Below are 14,442 nucleotides of genomic sequence, written 5' to 3'. Positions count from 1 at the left end.
TTTTGTTCGAATAGAGACATATTTGTGAATACAAATGTTATAGTTTGTATTAAAGTATCATGATTTGTGCATGTAGCGATTAAAATGTGCATTTGTGGATCAGGCGACACGCGTGCATTCATTCACGTCTCTTCTGAGTCTATTCTATTTGATTCATTTGAATTTTGAGACTTTCGTTCCGCCCTTTTAGCCTTGCCCAATCCACACACACAGCTCGCGATCCAATCCGATCAGCCACCAATAGATGGCACTAGCCCCAGTCACATGTGCGCATATTATTATTATTATTATTATTATTATTAAAAGGGCTATTATAGTTGCCCATTTAAGCCATTAGTAATCACACGTTTATATTTAATTAAACTATTAAATTAACTATAGCCTACTAAACGAGCGTTTTATAGGCTATAGCCTATTCCGTGCTCAAGCGGATTGCATAAATAGCTAGAACATATTTTATTTAGGCTACTTATTACTAAACTGTTTTCTGAGTCACTGTCTGCAAAGATGAAATTGACGATGCTGATGAACGACTTTATTCTCAAAATGTAATTATTTTTATTCTCTATTTTATTTCTACATTTTTCTGGATATTTAATGAGTTCAATCTCGCATTATAGGCTAATGACTTTATTCTGGAGATGTTTTTTTTTAATTGTTTGGCCCTATAATCCTCTTTCTTACTCTCTCATTTGGCACAAATCCAAATGTTTCCATATTCACAATGTTGGCTATTTGAATTTGAATGCAACAGACTATTATTTATTAGGCCTATGCCGATGGCTTTGTACTTAACCCGCTTTCCAAAAAAAAAAAAAATAAATCATGGTCTTCTTCACATGAAAAATCATCCTCTTCACATGAGCAAATATGTGCTTGGCCCGAGCTCAGGCTGAACGGCACGGATTGTAATACAGGCTGTTTTTTATTAACCAGTGTATCCAGATTCTATAGTGTATCTATATGTTTGGTTGACTGTATTTTATTCTGATAATGAACAGGCTGCAGCGTTTGCAATGCTGTAGGCCTATATGAAAGGTGCATTTCTCTCGTACTGCAGAGATGGCTAATCAGCATCGTCAACTTCATCTTAGGGTTGTGACGGTGAGGAAATTTTCCCACCGGTTAATCGATGTGTGACAACACCGGTAATACCGGTATCACCGCGGGGGCGGGCTATTCACTCTTTTCCTCGCTTTCCTTCGCTTTTAAATAGCTTAAAAGCGCCATGCGCATTTTACGTTCACTTTTGAATTAGCGGCAGTTCGCGCGTCAATTGCTTGAATGCAACAACAAAATACAACGTCAAACTCACTTTAGCGTATATATAAAACAGAACTTTTATGAACAAAACAAATAAAAATACACCATGCTATAGGGCAGGCTATGCCTAATATAAAATAACAAATAACTTGCATGGGTGAGGTACCGTCACAAAGTTCTTGTTTGGCAAAATTAATATAAGCTATTCTGTGTCTTAAGACAAGTTAAGTTAGAACAACTTCAATAAAACATCTTTATTTTATTTCTACCGTAGAGGAGAATAGCCAAACCAAAAAGAAACAAAGAAAACACAATATAACATTCATAAAACCGTACTCAATGGAATGCGCACGTGACTGGGGCTAGTGCCATCTAGTGGTGGCTGATTTTCTGTGGCTCAGCTGCGCGTGGATCGCGAGCTGTGTGTGTGTGTGTGGATTGGGCAAGGCTAAAAGGGGCGGAACGAAAGACTCAAAATTCAAATGAATCGAATCGACTCAGAAGAGACCTGAATGAATGCATGCGTGTCACCTGATCCACAAATGCACATTTTAATCGCTACATGCACAAATCATGATACTTTAATACAAACTATAACATTTGTATTCACAAATATGTCTCTATTTGAACAAAATGCTGCACATTAATGTAATTCTTAACTCTGCAGACTTAACTCTGCATTAATGAATTGCACTGGGCCTTGTTCGTTGGTAGTTGTGTGTGTGGGGGACGTGAAATGCTGTAAATTGTATGAAGTCTCAAAATCCAAATGAACTGAACAAGATCGACTCGAACTTGACGTCAATTAATGCACACGTGTCACCTAATCCACATATGCACGGATTCCTTTTTGCATGAGCAATTTATGATATATTAATGAATAACAACATTTTTATTCGCAAACATGTCTGTATTTGTACAAATCGCTGCACAATCATTTAATCCTGAATTCCACAGACTCAAATTAAAAGGCATTTGTTTGTGGTTAGTAAGATACATGTATAACGTTTATGCAGTACATGGATAATTGTGCGTGCATCTATTAATCATTTTGAGTCTAATATCATCCCATAGTTTGCTCCATGTGCAGTTTACACGAGGTTGTTTCTAGTTGAATTGTAGATAAGCAGAGAGTTAGGATTTGACTTATTTGGACGTTTCAAACCACATGCATTTTCACTTCTACAAAAGATTTGGCAGTGGCAATACAGACCTAACTATAAAACCAGCTGATGGCAATTGAAATATAATGCACCCCAAGCTGGTAAGTGAACCACCTTGCCATCAGTCATCGCTATGTATTTGATTGCTGACTCATATCCTTTGCCTCGGTTTGAAAAGCGTTGTTAACAGAATAAACAAACAAGTCAGGATAAACAAAAACGTGACTCAATGCAAGTGAAAGCCTTTAGCTAATATACATACATCTAAAATATTTTTTATGTATCTATACCATTTAAGGGATCAACATGTTATTTAATGTAATTCACTACAGCACATTTTTATCTTTGTCTTCTATTTATTCTTCAAAATAGGTGATATTTCCACAATAAGATTGAAAGCATATACCTACGTCTTTGCACAAGAGTTTGGTCACTTGTGGTTTTTAATTGAGTCCATGTGGAAGTAAAAGTGGAACTTCTAACCAAATAGTAGTTATCCCTTTTTATGTATAAGCACTTGCTTTGTCAGAAATGGCCTGTCTCTTGCATGAATAATGAGCATTTAATAGAGAAATATGACTAACACTTGTGACATTAAAAAGTATCCTGTAATTTGCTTTGGAAAAAACGTGTCTGCTAAAGATCGAGTAACCAAGCAACTCCTCTAGGCAAAGCCAAAGGCCACAATTTATGTTATTACATTGTGTAATGGCTGACTGTATGTGTGCGTCTCTTATTAAACATTACAACACTTTAATGGAAAAAGTTTGGCATTAAACGCTTGCAGTGGCTTTTCTATAATTAGTGGTCTGGTTGTTTGCCCAACAATTCTATCACGTATCTAACCCGCAGCATTGCTGAATCTTTATAAGTGTAAATTTAGTTGTGCAATATATCACATTTAAATTGAAGCACGAAGAGCTTTCAAACTATGTAAACAGTAATTTTTTATGATCTCTTTTGCTGTGCATTAATCAGTGTCACGAGGGGCTTCTGTTTGTCTTTATAAGTGTGGAAATTGGCTTGCTTTAAAAAAATAAAAAAAAATCAAATTGCCTTGGTCCATCGGCTGTTAGTAAGTGGAAACCATGAAAGAATCCCCTGTTTTTGTTCCCAGCTCAGACCCACTGGGTGATTTGAGTGGTTGGGTAGAGAGTAGGACATTGCTTTGGAGTTAGTCACTGCAGGAGAGGCTGGGCTCTCTTCCAGTTGGCCTGACGGCTCTATCAAGGAAAGGCCTGGGTGGAGCTCGCAGTTCACGGTGCGCTATGTGCGGGCTGAGAGATGGTGTGCGTGTAGTTTCTCATTGTACGAAGGGCGTGTCCCCTACTTTGGATTTGCGACGTTTGCCATCTGTGTTGTGCCTAGGGATATGCCGGTATCAAATTCTCATGTTGCGATTAATTACTAATGCTTTTATCACGATATTGAAATTTAGTTTTAAAAAAAGTGCTGTCATAATACAGTATAACAGGTTTAATAACATTTTTCTCATAACAAAAATAACTGAACATTTAAATGCAATAAAGCAATACAGAAAAATGTATAAAGTTAAAAGTTTTACACAGATTAAAGTGCAAAAGAACTATAAAGACTATTTACATCAGAGTGCGCACACGTCTTTCACGCAGCATACAGCGGTGTTGTGCATTTTGACCAGTTTATGGGAAAAGTATTCTTAAAATGCATTCAAAATTCTAAATAATTTGTAATATATAATTATTCACGGTATTTAGAAGTGCCCACGCTAACAATATCGTGCATATTCATTACCCTGATATATGGCATTACCGAATACTGCACAAGTCTAGTTGTGCCATAAACTCTTCTCTTTTTAGAGTTGCACAGTTGTTGCCATATGACTTCTTCCAGATAGAAGCGTTGAGGTGTCGTCTGACACATTTAGACCTGTCATTATGGTCGCATTTTGTTCTAGTACCAGTCTTTCTCATGCACGACAGTATAAAATATAAATAAGTGTGCTTATTCTGTGAAACTGAGCTTTTTTAAAAGTTAGATGGCATTCTTTAACTCTTTTTGAAATTCAATATGTGCAATAATTTGTAAGTAATTATCGTAAATCTTGTTTGTTATGTTTAGCTAGCTCCACCTTTTGTGAGGTGACAGCAAACTTGATACAACTAAGTGCAGGCCTCGTAGATGTCACCCGTTTGAGTGTACACAGCTGCTCTGCCAAATGTTGTTCTTTGCAAACAGTGTGACAGCCTCGTCCAGACTGGTCTTTATCAGAGCGAGCCTATGACTATTTCAGTCACAGCTCAGAAATAACCATCCGTTAATGAAACTACTGGTTAGTGAGAGGTTCTAGCAGTGGTTTCCAAATAATAGACGAGAAGTTGTAACCAGCAGAGAGAGAGAAAGAAATCTTTCCTACTTGCGTGACCCCACAAACCTGTGAAGAGCTGTTTATCTCAAAATAGCTGGTCCTATTCAAGACATATTGTGCACAGGGAGTGCAAACCCCTCAAGTGAAGTGAGGTACTTTGATTATAGTTAGGGTAAATATACAGTTTTCTTGGGGCAGCTTTAAATGACCACTTTTGCTGTTAGCAGTTATTTTCTAGCAAAGTCAGTAACAGTGGAATAGTAGCGGGGAGAACTGATATCAGGGCAGGTCCCCGCAAGCATGTACCTGTCTGCACCGATTCCAGCATTTGTTTCTAGTGCTAGTGTTACGTGAAGTCTTTTCATGCTTTTCTGCTGTAGGGAAAACCTCTCAATTTCAAGTAGCCACATCTGTGATCCGACCTAAGTCGGAAGGTTTTAGTATTTTTTTATTTATTATATTGGTCTCACTGAAAGCCCATTTCATTGCTCTTTTTCATAGTGTTCACAGAAATGCACATGTATCTTGTCTTGCCATGCATCATTCCTTTAAAGGCCTAAAAGACATGTTTATGAAACGAAACACATTCCTAACATTTCTCTTGCCTAGACTGAAAGGCTTAAAAGGGATATCTCTTTGTCCTCAGCCTCCTCCATGCAGAAATGATCAAATGCTCAATTGGACGAGAAGCCACGGGACAGCTTCGAAGGCCATGAAGTGTGAAGGACAACAGTTTACAGATTTAAAGAATGTGCATGAGAACTGATGGCACTTGCACTTTCAAGTTTCTCTTCATAATGCCCTTCTGAGTTATGGGAGTATTATATTTGGTGTTTCATAAAAAGTCACTTGATTTAGTGACTTGAGTGTGTTATCAGTTTTGGGTAATTAGAGAAGTACATTATTAAAGCAAATACTAAGTGGAGCAAATATTGAACTGCTTGACAGAGAGGAATTATTTACCACGTGAAATAATTTTCTCTTCATGTGTAAGATAAGGGTGGATAATGAAGTTTGATAATTTGGTTTGTGTGAAATTAATTTGCGTAGTTCAGCCTCTAGTGTCTTCGGCCATACCATGTGACTTCAGGAGATTTTAGGCGATCAAATGAGGATTTGCACATGCTGTTTCCTTTCCTGTGAGAGAAACTTACTTGAACTTTATTTTGCTTGTGGCAAGTGACAATTTCATGCCATTGGAATGATTACTATGAATGGCTTGCAACATCTCACGTTTTTAGTTTACAGTCACCTTGAATTGCTTCTTGACATCAAATGTTGCACACGGAGACCTATGTGACAGTGTGGGAATTTAACTCTCACTCATATGCGTTTTTAGTTTAAGACAACTAAAAATCTGATGATGATATGTGAGAAGCCATTTCATTCTTTCTGTAGCTGCCCAAACAGATTCCCAGTGTTTAGAGTGCAGGGTGGATTTGGAGTTTATTTTGAGGGAGTGATGCTGTTAATTGTGTTTAACAATAATTAGTTATCGGACTTGAAATTTAAAGACAAATAAAAGTAATTGTGACTTTCAGAAGTCAGTCACAATTATTCAACAGCAACATCCAGAGGAAACGTTTAAGCTTGTGCAGACACATCTGTCTTTGGTTCTTGCAAAGGAAAACTCCCCGTTTTGTGCGCTCGTATTGTAACTGTTTCAGTCAGTTCAGTCGCCCTCTTAGGGCAAACCAAAGTATAAAGCCAACTAGAGTGGCGCTGCATTTTTGAAGTCAGTCTTATCCACTAGCTTAAGGTCTCGAAACCATGCAAACAAAACTATTTTTATTAAGAGCTTTTTACTTTAAAAGATGAAAAAGTGGGACTTGAGTTGAATGTACATTTTGTAATTGATGGTTTTGGATTGTTTTTTTCGTCTGGCTATTTGATGCATTGAAATATTTACTTATAAATATTACCTCTGATCTCCCTCTGCTTTCTTTAAGAATATAAAGGAAGACGGGAGAGAGTTTGAGCATTAGCCTTGGCAATTCAGTAGGTCCCCTTATCCTCCCGGAGTTAAAGTAAATCTTGCAAGTTATTTTATTCAACTATTTGTTTGGAATGTTAATGTTAGATACATTTTTACAGCGCAACCAAACCTGTTAAAACTAATATGATTTATGATTTATATGAAAACATGGTACATTCTAAATTAGTTGTTTGTGTTAATAACTTCAGCAATGCAGATTACTTTTTGGACTTTAGAATTAGGCTACTTGAATTTAGATTTGAATTCATTTTAATGTTAATCATAAATTCCACCTTGAGGATTGCACAATGCACAATGCTACCTACTGTGAACACTGAGAAACATGACACTGCTCATGCACATTTGCCTTGTCAGTGCTGTCAGACCAGCCGTTAAGAGCTGCTTATTCCCTGTGCCACAATCCTGCTTGTCAAGACTTTGGTCTTGACAGTTATCAAAAGCACTGCAAAGATGCATGCTTGAAGCAGCATATTTGATTATATCTTAAATCTGATTGGTTGCGCAGATATCTTGGACGCTCCTAGTAAAGTTAGACCATCTCAGAAGGTGCTCTGAGTTTTTAGTGTGATTAGTTTATAACATGCATAAAACATCAGCTATAAGACTAAGCAGAACCTTCTACCAATTAGTTACTTTGACAGTGGATTAAACGAAAGCATAAGCAGTAATGCCCACTTGTCTTTCAGCAAGAATTGCTGGGTGTATGTTGTGTCACCGTTAAGGTTTATAATGGGTTCCCTCCACTTTTCAGATCCTCTTGGTCCTTTTTTGCAACAGTAATTAAAATCTGGGGTTTTCCTTTTTCTAGTTTTGTTTGAATCTTACACTCTCCAGTATGATGCTCTTTATTGCTAGACCTCAACGCTTGGTCTGCTTAAAAGGTCCTCATTACAACTCAACAGTTCACAAAGATGTGTTGTATTTCATTGCTGATGTCTTATGATTTCACAAACACTGGAGGTATTATGAAGTGTATGCTTACATGGATCATAGCAGATCATATGATTTTGGGCAAGAGCCATCTGCTTTAAAGTGACGTGACATGTGGCCAAGCATTTAACCCATCCAAAGTGCACACACCCGGAGCAGTGGGCAGCCATTTTTGCTGCGGCGCCCGGGGAGCAGTTGGGGGTTCGGTGCCTTGCTCAAGGGCACCTCAGTCGTGGTATTGAAGGTGGGAGAGAGCGAGTACATTCACTCCCCCCCCCACCACCTACAATCCCTGCCCGGTACGAGACTCGAACCCACAACCTTTGGGTTACGAGTCCGACTCTCTAACCATTAGACCCCCCCCTTTAAGCAGCCAAAGGATAGCTCACTTATACAAAGAAAGATAATCTGTACTATACTTGGTGTCAGAGTTGTTTTGAGCTCAAACTCCATGGTTAAGAGAAAAGAAATATGTGCCTGCTTGGGCACAATTAATGTGTCATGCAGGCAATGGTTTAGTGGCATGTAATGTGCCTCTGCTGCTTCTTCGGTCCATGATTGTTCCATGTTTCAGTCATGGATGTACAGAATCAGATCTGCCTTATTTATCCTTTTTTTCCAGTTTGCTCCTCCGAAGGTGCACTGTGAAAAATCTGTCAGATTTGTGAGAACAGCCTCTGCGCAAATAGTATCGTTGATCATATAGGTTTAAAAAAGTGTAAAGGAAGTAGAACATAGTGGTACAGGATTGTTGATAGAGGGTGCTGGGTGTGGCATCACTTTAAGAGGCAGAACATAGAACAGACTGGGAGTGAAATAATAAGCTTTGGTCTGCTTGCTAGGGAGTTCTTAAGTACACAGCAATGTAGGTTTTCCCCTTCTCCTTTTGTAAATACCAGCTTTAGCCAACAATAAAAAGGCGCTTTTTTTAGGCTTGGGTTTCACAGCTTCCATGTCTTATCTGAAATTAAATTCAGAGTTAATATCTATTAAATGTAAAATATTGTGCATTACTCTGTCGCATACGTGATGTTTTGACTAATCCTTTTTTAAAGCATTTAGAATTTAAGTAGCATAAACAAAGTAGATGTAAAAATGAAACTAACACAGTAAAAATGGGTTAAATTATAGTAATGTTGATGTGTACTTTGAAAAGCTTTGTAATTTGTTGTTGCATGGCACAGGGTTGTCTTGTTTTCTCCTTAGTGCTGTTTATAATGTTAAGGCCATTTATCCTTTTAATATATGAATGCCTCTAATAGTGCTTTAGTATAAATAGAATATTTTGTGTACAATTCAGATGGATCACAGATGTTTTGTGGTCTGTGCTGTACTGCCGAGGGAAGCTTGATTAACTCACTCAAATGATCTGCTCTGTACTATCCTGTCTCTGGAGTACAATGGTCGACATGGACACAAAACCAGGCTTCTTTTACCCCAATGGGAAACATATTTAGTGGGAGGCAAGTGTGGTATTTATAATTTAGAGGGGAGAGAATGTTCTCATTCTAGAAATCACACAGAATTTCTCTGGTCCAATATAAATAATTGTTACATTTTAAATGCATAAAACTGTTCAACTTTAACAATATTTTTTAAATTAATGAATCACCATATATATATATATATATATATATTGCAATTCATTGATCGCTGCTGAAAGAATAAATACAAGATTTCAATTTACATTACTTCAAAAGTTGTATAATTAACTTTATTTATCATTAGCTTCATGAATGAATTTTTTTTTGAGTGTTTACATTCCTTCAGAAATCCACTAAGGTCAGGATCAGGCTTATTTCAGAAGAGAGTATACTTACTATTTTGAATCAAGAGAGCATTCGGATTACTTGAATAACTCATACATCCCACTAATTTTTGATCGCATGAGACGAAGCTTTTTCCATTTCTACATATTTTAATTATAAGTTGCGATGGATTCTTTTTTTTTCTTTTTTCAGTGGTATGTATTCTTTTTCATCTTACTTATATACACACACACACACACACACACACACACACATACATGTATGTGCTCTCTATGGCACTCTGGGATACTTTATTCTGACTGATCAATCATGTTATTGAGCAATCAAAAATTTTTGTGTAGTGATCATTGAATTATTTTTTTTGACTGTTGTCCAGTAGTATCAACATAATGATACTACTACTTGTATCATACTTGTCAGCAAAGTAGGACATGGGACAAATTGACTACACAGCACTTTACTTGAGTTGTGCTTAGCTTTTGGTATAACAAGACGTAGATTTTTTTTTCTTTGTCACTGGCAAATGTTTTCATAATTAAAATAAACTAGTGCCTCATTTGCCAATGTTTAGTGAAATATGCTTGTAGGTGTTTTCATATCCAAGAGGTCCAGTGTAATTGCAGGGTGGATGATTGTGAGGGGGTGATATCTCTGAAACAGAACTTTCTGTGTTGAAAGCTGGAATGGCAGGCCCACATGTCAGCTAAATAACTCTGAAGCAATGTTCATCAAGCAAAGACCTCCCAGTTCTACAAGCTACTGTCTGATTTTCATTTTATGGACATCAGATTTTTAGATATTTAGATATGTTTAATCTGTATATTAAACTGAGCTTAATGCATTTAGTGACAAGTTATTGCTCTTGTTGTAAAGCATTTTTCCCCATGCAGTTTAGTGCTTTGTATCAATGCTGGAGGAAATAATGGGATACAGATCCTCTGTTATTGCTTTCACTTTTTTTTGTTGGAGACTGTATTGCCATCTAGTGGTCACAGTTTGATACTTATTTACCACTATTAAAAAAAAAATCAACATTGTTTTTTTTTTTTTTAAATGAATGAACAACCTTAAATCTGTCTGTGAAAGCTTAATTTAAATTCAATACATTAACATTGTTTCTTTTTTTTTTTTTTGTATTAAGGAAAGAAGGGCTGGAAGGGCTGACACGGTCCACGCTAGGGGACAGGTGAAGAAGTAACACATTTAGAGGTATACAGAATGAATAGTTACATGTGTTATAGCTATGTGATGTTAATAGCTTCATGCAATTTACAGCAACGCACTGCAAACATTTTCAGGTACAGAGAAATACTAAGCACTTTTTTTTTACAGTTTATAAAGCTAATTGCTTTGCAGAAAAATTGCTTATGCTCATTTGAAATCATTCAACTTGAAACTATAATAGTCAACATATACCTCATATATTTGGCATTGTATAACAGTTACTATGTTTTACTGTGTTTTATTTTGTAATGTTTTATTTAAAATATATATATATATATATTTTTTTTTAAGATGGCTGATGAGCAGGACACAAGGGAAGTGCTTTTCCCACAGTGGATGGGCCCTGATAAGCATGGGCTCACCATAGAACAAAAAGGTCAAGGAGAGATTTTTGTCAAAGAGGTGAAAGATGAGTCCCCTGCTGCACATACTGGGAAAGTATATGAAGGTATGAAGTCAAAATAACCATGCAGGTTGTGACGTAATGTGCAAACATTTAGAAAACCTAATTTTCTAACGTTTCTAGAATGTTTTGATTCTCTGAACATTTGTCACTCCCCTTTTTGGTGTTGGATTATGCTCTTGTAGTTCCTCCAAATATAATTTATCTATTGTGAACCATTTAGTTTGAACTTACCATGTACTGCTCTTTGTCACAGGTGACCAGATTGTGGGGGCCACCATTTACTTCGACAACATGAGCTCAGAAGAAACATCTGAACTACTAAAGACTCTAAACCGACATAAGGTTGGACTAAAATTACAAAACAAGACTGGAGAAAAGTCACCTTGCCGTTCTCCAATGGGGACATTGTCATGGGAAGGACGTGGAGGGTTAGGAGGCTCTAGTTCAGACATTTTCCTGGTAAGGTGGCCTCAGTGTTGGTCTGTTTTATATTAGGCTATGAACATGTGAATCAGTAATTTTAAAGTGTTGTCATTCAGCATTGGTACCCATGTATAAGAACAAACATATAAAGTGTAGATTTTAGTATGATCAGTATTTCAGTATTTAACAAACAAATTTTTTACAGATTAAAAAATATATATATTTGTCTCTTACATAAATTTCACACAGAAATGGCATATCATGCTAATTTGTAATTTCCATTTCCTGTAGAGTGGGGATGACGAAGACTATAAGAGAATCTACACTAAGAAAATTAAACCTAGACTAAAGTCTGAGGATCTTGCTGAGGGTGTTGATGTGCGCACAGAACGTCACAGCAGCACAAGCAGTGATGGTTGCACCATTACTACAGTCACTCGTCGAATAACTACCTACACTGTGGATGTGCCTGGGGGGACTAGTCAGCAGATTGATCACTCAAGCCCTGAGTTCCAAATTCAGGTCTTGCAGCATGAGCAGTCGGAGGGGGATCCTACTCAAATCAGATTACCACATAGAAGCCTTGTTAGTGGTGAACACGGAGGTATAAAAATGGGGGACATATCTCTTAGCGGGCCCCATATCATTGGCTCCTCTGTGAAGCACTGTAGCACAGGATCTTTCAAAACAACAAGTGAATTAGATGGTAGTGGGAAAGAGATTACAATGAATGTGTCAGACACTGGACTGTCAGGTGGAAAAGGACAGAGGGTGATGGAACATTTTGGAAGGACTGAAGCTTCTGCAGGCAGTAGTGATCACTCTGGCAAAGTAACCATGGGGTTAAACAAAGACGTGAAAAATATTTATTCTCCACTGGAAACTGGTTTTAAAGCTTCAAGTATGATGGGAGGAACTGCATTTTCTACATTAAAGGGTCCTGTTCTGGACACTTGTGTTTCAGGTTTTTCCATTAGTGGAGAGACAGGGGACAGAATTGGCAGGGAATCTTTGTCTAAAGTGCATAAGGATGGGTCTGATGATAAAATCAAATTGTCTAAAGTTACCATAGATGTTCAAAGACCCAAGGAAGGTCCAAATGTAGAAGTGAATTTTAACAATCAAAATCTTAAAGATGTTAGTCAGAGAGGTTTGAGCATAACTGGCAATCAGGAAATTTCAGCTCAGGAACCTGATACAGTAGTAAGTCTCCCCAAAGCTGATGTTAAAATCACACCACCAGATATGGACATCAGGGGTCCAGAGCTTAAAATTGAAGGACATAAGGGTATAGTCAAAGATGTCAAATTTGATGTGCCATCAATTACTGGTCAAATAATTTCTATGCCCGATGTGGATTTGAACCTGAAAAGACAAAAAGCGAAAGGAGATGTTAATGTGTCTGTTCCAAATGTTGATGGGAATGTTACAACATCAAAAGTTGAAATTAAAGGACTAGATGTTGAGGGTGTCAAAGGTGACTTAACTGTTCCAAAGGTCAAAATACCCTCATTTGGAATAAAAACTTCAGAAGTGAAGGGTCCTGATGTTGATGTAAATCTTGCGAAAGCCAAAATGGAGATTAAAGCACAAGATGTGGATATCAAGACTCCAGAGCTTAACATTGAGAGATCTGAAGGAAAAGTCAAAGATCCCAAAATCAAAATACCATCAATCTCTGGTCCTAAGATTTCGGTGTCTGACGTGAACTTAAATGTAAAAGGGTCAACACTGAAAGATGACATCAATGTGTCTGCTCCAAAAGTGGAAGGAGATGTTAAGGCACCTAAGATTGAAATTGAAGGCCTAGAACTTCAAGGTGCTGATGGTGGTTTTAAAATACCAAAAATCAAAATGCCTTCATTTGGAATCAAAGCTTCAAAAGTGGAGGGCCCTGATGTTGACGTAAATCTTCCCAAAGCTGACATGGAAATTAAAGCTCCAGATGTGGACACCAAAAATCCAGAGCTTGACATTGAGGGACGTGAGGGAAAAATCAACGGCTCCAAATTCAAAATTGCTATGCCGGATGTTGACCTCAATCTGAAAGGTCCAAAACTGAAAGGTGATGTTGATGTGTCTGTTCCAAAAGGGGAAGGAGATATTAAAGCACCAAAAGTTGAGATTGAATGCCCTGACATAGAAGTACCTGATGGTGGTTTTAAGATGCCAAAGATCAAAATGCCATCATTTGGACTGAGGGGTCCAAAAGTAGACAGTCCAGAAGTAGATGTGAAAATCCCTAAAGCCAATATTGAAGTTAAGGTACCAGATGTGGACATCAAAGTTCCAGAGGTTGACATTGAAGGACCTGAGGGAAAAATCAAGGGCCCCAAATTCAAGATGCCATCAATCTCTGGTACAAAGATTTCTATGCCAGACGTTGACTTCAACCTGAAAGGTCCAAAACTGAAAGGTGATGTTGATGTGTCCGTTCCCAAAGTGGAAGGAGATATTAAAGCACCAAAAGTTGAAATTGAAGGCCCAGACATTGAGGGACCCGAGGGTGGTTTTAAGATGCCAAGAATGAAAATGCCATCATTCGGACTGAAGGGTCCAAAAGTGGAGGGACCAGATGTTGATGTGAAAATCCCTAAAGCCAATATTGAAATTAAGGCACCAGATGTGGACATCAAAGCTCCAGAGGTTGACATTGAAGGACCTGAGGGAAAAATCAAGGGCCCCAAATTCAAGATGCCATCAATCTCTGGTACAAATATTTCTATGCCAGACGTTGACTTCAACCTGAAAGGTCCAAAACTGAAAGGTGATGTTGACGTGTCCGTTCAGAAACTGGAAAGAGATATTAAATCACCAAAAGTTGAGATACAAGGCCCAGATATTGAAGGACCTGATGGTGGTTTTAAGATGCCAAAGTTCAAAATGCCATCATTCGGACTGAAGGGTCCAAAAGTGGAGGG

The 14,442-nt window shown here is 37.6% G+C and overlaps 1 protein-coding gene and 1 long non-coding RNA gene across 7 annotated transcripts in view; one reads left to right on the top strand and one right to left on the bottom strand.

Annotated features, from left to right (window-relative positions):
• Positions 1-14,442, top strand: part of LOC107710305 (neuroblast differentiation-associated protein AHNAK) — a 26,296-nt gene that overhangs the window by 3,704 nt on the left and 8,150 nt on the right. For 2 of the 6 annotated variants that reach the window (XM_016515044.1, XM_016515046.1), the window contains exons 2-5: positions 10,610-10,677; positions 10,984-11,140; positions 11,352-11,557; positions 11,813-13,786. In XM_016515044.1, coding sequence (XP_016370530.1) covers positions 10,984-11,140; positions 11,352-11,557; positions 11,813-13,786 — 2,337 coding nt within the window. In that variant the 5' untranslated portion in view covers positions 10,610-10,677. Of the gene's footprint in view, positions 1-6,722; positions 6,772-10,609; positions 10,678-10,983; positions 11,141-11,351; positions 11,558-11,812; positions 14,004-14,046; positions 14,138-14,354 lie in introns of all 6 variants that reach the window. The other 4 variants (XM_016515043.1, XM_016515045.1, XM_016515048.1 and 1 more) reach the window with 4 other exon arrangements.
• Positions 10,609-14,172, bottom strand: LOC107710307 (uncharacterized). The gene is made up of 3 exons (XR_001636586.1): positions 14,094-14,172; positions 11,415-11,416; positions 10,609-10,619 (listed from the first exon to the last, which is right to left on the bottom strand). It is a non-coding gene; the product is annotated as an uncharacterized LOC107710307 (long non-coding RNA).

This window comes from Sinocyclocheilus rhinocerous, unplaced genomic scaffold (assembly GCF_001515625.1).
Source record: "Sinocyclocheilus rhinocerous isolate Xijiao unplaced genomic scaffold, SAMN03320098_v1.1 scaffold1408, whole genome shotgun sequence".
Classification (NCBI taxonomy): domain Eukaryota; kingdom Metazoa; phylum Chordata; class Actinopteri; order Cypriniformes; family Cyprinidae; genus Sinocyclocheilus; species Sinocyclocheilus rhinocerous.
Note: the sequence above shows the minus strand (reverse complement) of the source record. Positions and strands in the feature narration are given on the sequence as shown.